The sequence below is a fragment of the Acanthisitta chloris genome, unplaced genomic scaffold (assembly GCF_000695815.1).
Source record: "Acanthisitta chloris isolate BGI_N310 unplaced genomic scaffold, ASM69581v1 scaffold15697, whole genome shotgun sequence".
NCBI classification, from domain to species: domain Eukaryota; kingdom Metazoa; phylum Chordata; class Aves; order Passeriformes; family Acanthisittidae; genus Acanthisitta; species Acanthisitta chloris.
The window spans coordinates 20,132-23,778 of NW_008681083.1; the positions used below are offsets into that span (position 1 = coordinate 20,132).

General features: G+C 47.9%; 1 protein-coding gene across 1 annotated transcript in view; it reads left to right on the plus strand.

Annotated features, from left to right (window-relative positions):
- The window catches only part of RFWD3 (ring finger and WD repeat domain 3), a 19,644-nt gene extending 17,943 nt beyond the window's left edge, over positions 1–1,701 (plus strand). The window contains exons 10-12 of the mRNA XM_009077967.1: positions 237–451; positions 712–929; positions 1,558–1,701. Of these exons, the coding sequence (XP_009076215.1) occupies positions 237–451; positions 712–929; positions 1,558–1,701 (577 nt within the window). The remainder of the gene's footprint in view (positions 1–236; positions 452–711; positions 930–1,557) is intronic.
- Positions 1,702–3,647: the final 1,946 nt, after the last annotated feature.

Genomic DNA, 3,647 nt, shown 5'->3' on the forward strand with positions numbered 1-3,647 from the left:
TGCATCTTGGCTGACTCTTGCCAATCACCCTCCCAGGTGCCCCATGGTATCGCTGTCTTACTTGCCTCGGATGGCCTCAGCGTCACTGCCTTACGGTGGGATATTGGCTGGGTCCTTGGAAGGAGCCTGCTTTTGGGAACAGAAAGATGGGATCTCCTACAGACCTCATCATCTGCCCCTGGAACCTGGAGGCTGCATTGACATTCAAACATGACTCTTGCCAATCACCCTCCCAGGTGCCCCATGGTATCGCTGTCTTACTTGCCTCGGATGGCCTCAGCGTCACTGCCTTACGGTGGGATATTGGCTGGGTCCTTGGAAGGAGCCTGCTTTTGGGAACAGAAAGATGGGATCTCCTACAGACCTCATCATCTGCCCCTGGAACCTGGAGGCTGCATTGACATTCAAACAGAGATCCACACACGGCACTGTCTCGCCACGTACAGGCCTGGTACGTAGTGGATGTGCCTGCAAGGCACTGCCCACTGCCCCTCACCACTGTGGGCTGAGCTCAGCAGCACCTTGTGTGCCACAGCACAGCAGAGATGCAGCACCTGCCCTCACCAGAGCTATGAGCATCTGCATGTAGATGAGAACCAGGGGAGGGCAAAAGGAGGCAGCTGCAGTGTGGTACTGCTTGTATTCCTACAGTTAAAGCCTGTCTGTGAGTACATCTTCCAAAAGTGACTTTTTTTTATTTCTACCACACAGGTAAAAATAACCCATGTGTGCGTTGTGTGATGATGGAACTGACTTGCAACCCACTGACAGAGGCCTCTGGAGATGTTGTGTGTTCTTCTAACCCAGTTCAGACTTTCACTGCTGGGCCTACCTGCAAGTTGCTGACCAAGAATGCCATTTTTCAGAGCCCAGAGGAGGATGGCAGTGTCTTTGTGTGTGCTGGTGATGAGGCATCCAATTCTGCCCTGGTATCTCTTGCTCCTTTTGGTGTGGTGTAGGGGTTTGTTCAATTCTTAGGAGAGAAGCTTTATCAGTCACAGCCTCAGTGTGATTTGTTGGGAATTGTCATGCACATTAACCTGTGCAGGTTGGACTGTTGTACTTGCTGTGACAGGTGTAACTTTCTGATACTGTAGGACTCTCAATCTTAGCCAAGGCCTGTGGTCCCCATCCACTGAAAGCTGTGCAGGCAATGAGCCCCTGTTGTCCTCCAGAGGAATGGGGCTGGGCACACTGGCACAACTGGGCACTCTAAGTGGTGTAACAGACTTGATGGAATAGGTAATGCAGTAAGTGCTGCAAGGGATGGATGCAGGCTCTTTGGAATGATGGAGAAGAAGAGGAGAAGGGTTGCCTTTTGTATAAAAAAGCAGAAGGTGGACAACAGGCTGCATGAGAGCTCGTGAGTGGGGTCAGAGAGGGTGGTCAGGGTGGCACTGTGCTGTGAGTCTGTTAGAGACCATCCAGGCAGGGTGTGGAAGTAGAGAAAGGGTCCTGTAAGTAATTTGAGCAAAGTCTTTTCTGAGAAGAGAAAGGTTTCTTCTGGATGGGAGGGGAGAATCCTGCAGTCCTTGACCTTGCATGTCCCTCCCACAGCTCTGGGATGCTGGAAGTGGCTCCTTGCTGCAGAAGCTATCAGCTGACCTGCCTGTGCTGGATATCTGCCCTTTGGAAGTGAACCAAACCCACCTCCTGGCTACTCTGACAGAGAAGATGGTGAATATCTACAAGTGGCAGTGAGTGGTCCCTACACCTGCCACAGACTGTCCAAAAATGCTGCTGATCAACCCTACACAACTACTCCGTCCTGCACATGCAGCTTAAAGGAGACAGGATCCATTGCAGCACCTTTCTGGCAATGAACAGGAACTAGGATGTGCTGGTGCCTGGAGCAATTCCTTTCTTTTTCTAGCTTCCTCATTAGGTGCCTGCTCTTACTTCTTCTTTGGTCAATTTTCTTTGGTCAAACTCCACAAGCTGGCTCAGCACAGCAGTAATTCCTGGAGTGTCTCCAGTGTGTTGGTGCACTTTTTCCCCTGTGAATATAGCACAGGGACTTGCAAATCTCTGCTACAAATGAATAAAATAAGAGGAACTTGAAGACCTGAGATTCCTACTGCAGTTTCTTGTGCAGTCCTGCACTGGGTGATGAAAAAGTGTCAATATTGGCACCTCGCTAGTATTGCTGATGTGCAGTGTGAAAGTAAGTTCACTGCTTTGGGGAACATGCTCCCACATTCTGTTGAAGGTCTAGGGTCAGTTGGCAGTTATTCCCTGACAAGGCCAGACCCTGTTTTGGGGCCATGGAGGGAACACGCAGGCTTGGAAAATCTAGAGAACCTTTCTCTCGTATTTTTTTTTTTCCATGACTGTATAATTTCGACTGTAATTTCTTAATTCTCTGCATTCTTTCCCTTCTCTTGTTCTTGCTTCACCTGCAAACAAACTGGGACAGTTTGTGGAAAATGAAACTAGTACTGGAGAAGTACAGGTAAAGAGGAGGGAGATGATTCTTTTACTGTTGGCTGCTGCAGTCCACTGTGTCCTTCTTAAAGACAAGAATGTACTAAGACAGCCAGTACCTTGGAAAAAAATGCTGGCTGCTGTTGTTTGGGGGAGGGGAGTTGGCTTTTTCCTGTTTTGAGGAACTGGTGAAAGCTCAGGGATTTCATCAGCTTGCTTTCACTGACCTTTTGCCTTCCTTAAATCATAGTTGCCAGCTCACGGCTGGTCACTGAGAGCTTCCAGTTGTATTTGTGTGCGTGTGCTACAGCCACTGGTTTGTGTCAGTGTGAGCCCGTGGGGTGGGATCACAGCTCGGGGGGTGTGCTGACCAGATGGGCTCAGCACCTTACCATAAATACTCTGAGGGGTGAGGGAACTTTTGTCTCCAGGTCAGATCATGAAGAAGGACTTCAGTTTCATTTTATGTCTAACAAAAGCAAACTTGCAAAGATGTTGATAGATGCAAGACAAAGTTCCCTCTGCTTCTGGCTGTGGTGAGCAGCAGCTGTCCTGTTGAGATTGAGTGTGCCACCACTTCAACTGCCAGGACAGTTTTATTTTCTGAAGTCTGAGGATTGCACAGTGTCATCCTGTTTGTCTTAACTGAGACTGAGATCTCAACTTAACTTTATATATTTCTGTATAGTATTTTGTTCCTATATTTTTATACTGTAAAAATAAAGTTTATAGTTATCAAGTACAAGTAATGCTGCTGTACTTCGAAAATAGGTCTTGGTGACATACACTGCATGTCTTGTGAATATAACCAAGCATTCCTGTGTGCAGGTAAGGTTTCTCCTGCTTTGTCCTGCTTCCAAGGCACGCTGAGCTTCAGGCTTAAATAATGGAGGTGTTTAGTGAATGAGTTGTCCTCACTGAACCATCCTGCTCTGGCCAGGTGAGGGGAAGGGAAAGCGTTGAGCAAAGTCAGGCTGTGCACCTGGGACGTCCTTTAAACAGGAAATAAACTCACTGATGTGAGAACTTTTGGCATTTTAACAATGATCAGGACCTAAGGGTTAGTAGAATGACACCATGAGAAGGTCTCTGGTAACACCAGCTAAACCATGAGCAGGTTGTTCTTTGCCAGCTTAGTGCAATGAGCTGCTTGCTCTCAGCTATTTTGAGGCATCATTTATGCTCAGTCAACTCCAACCCTGTCATCCCACAAGAAAATGTTA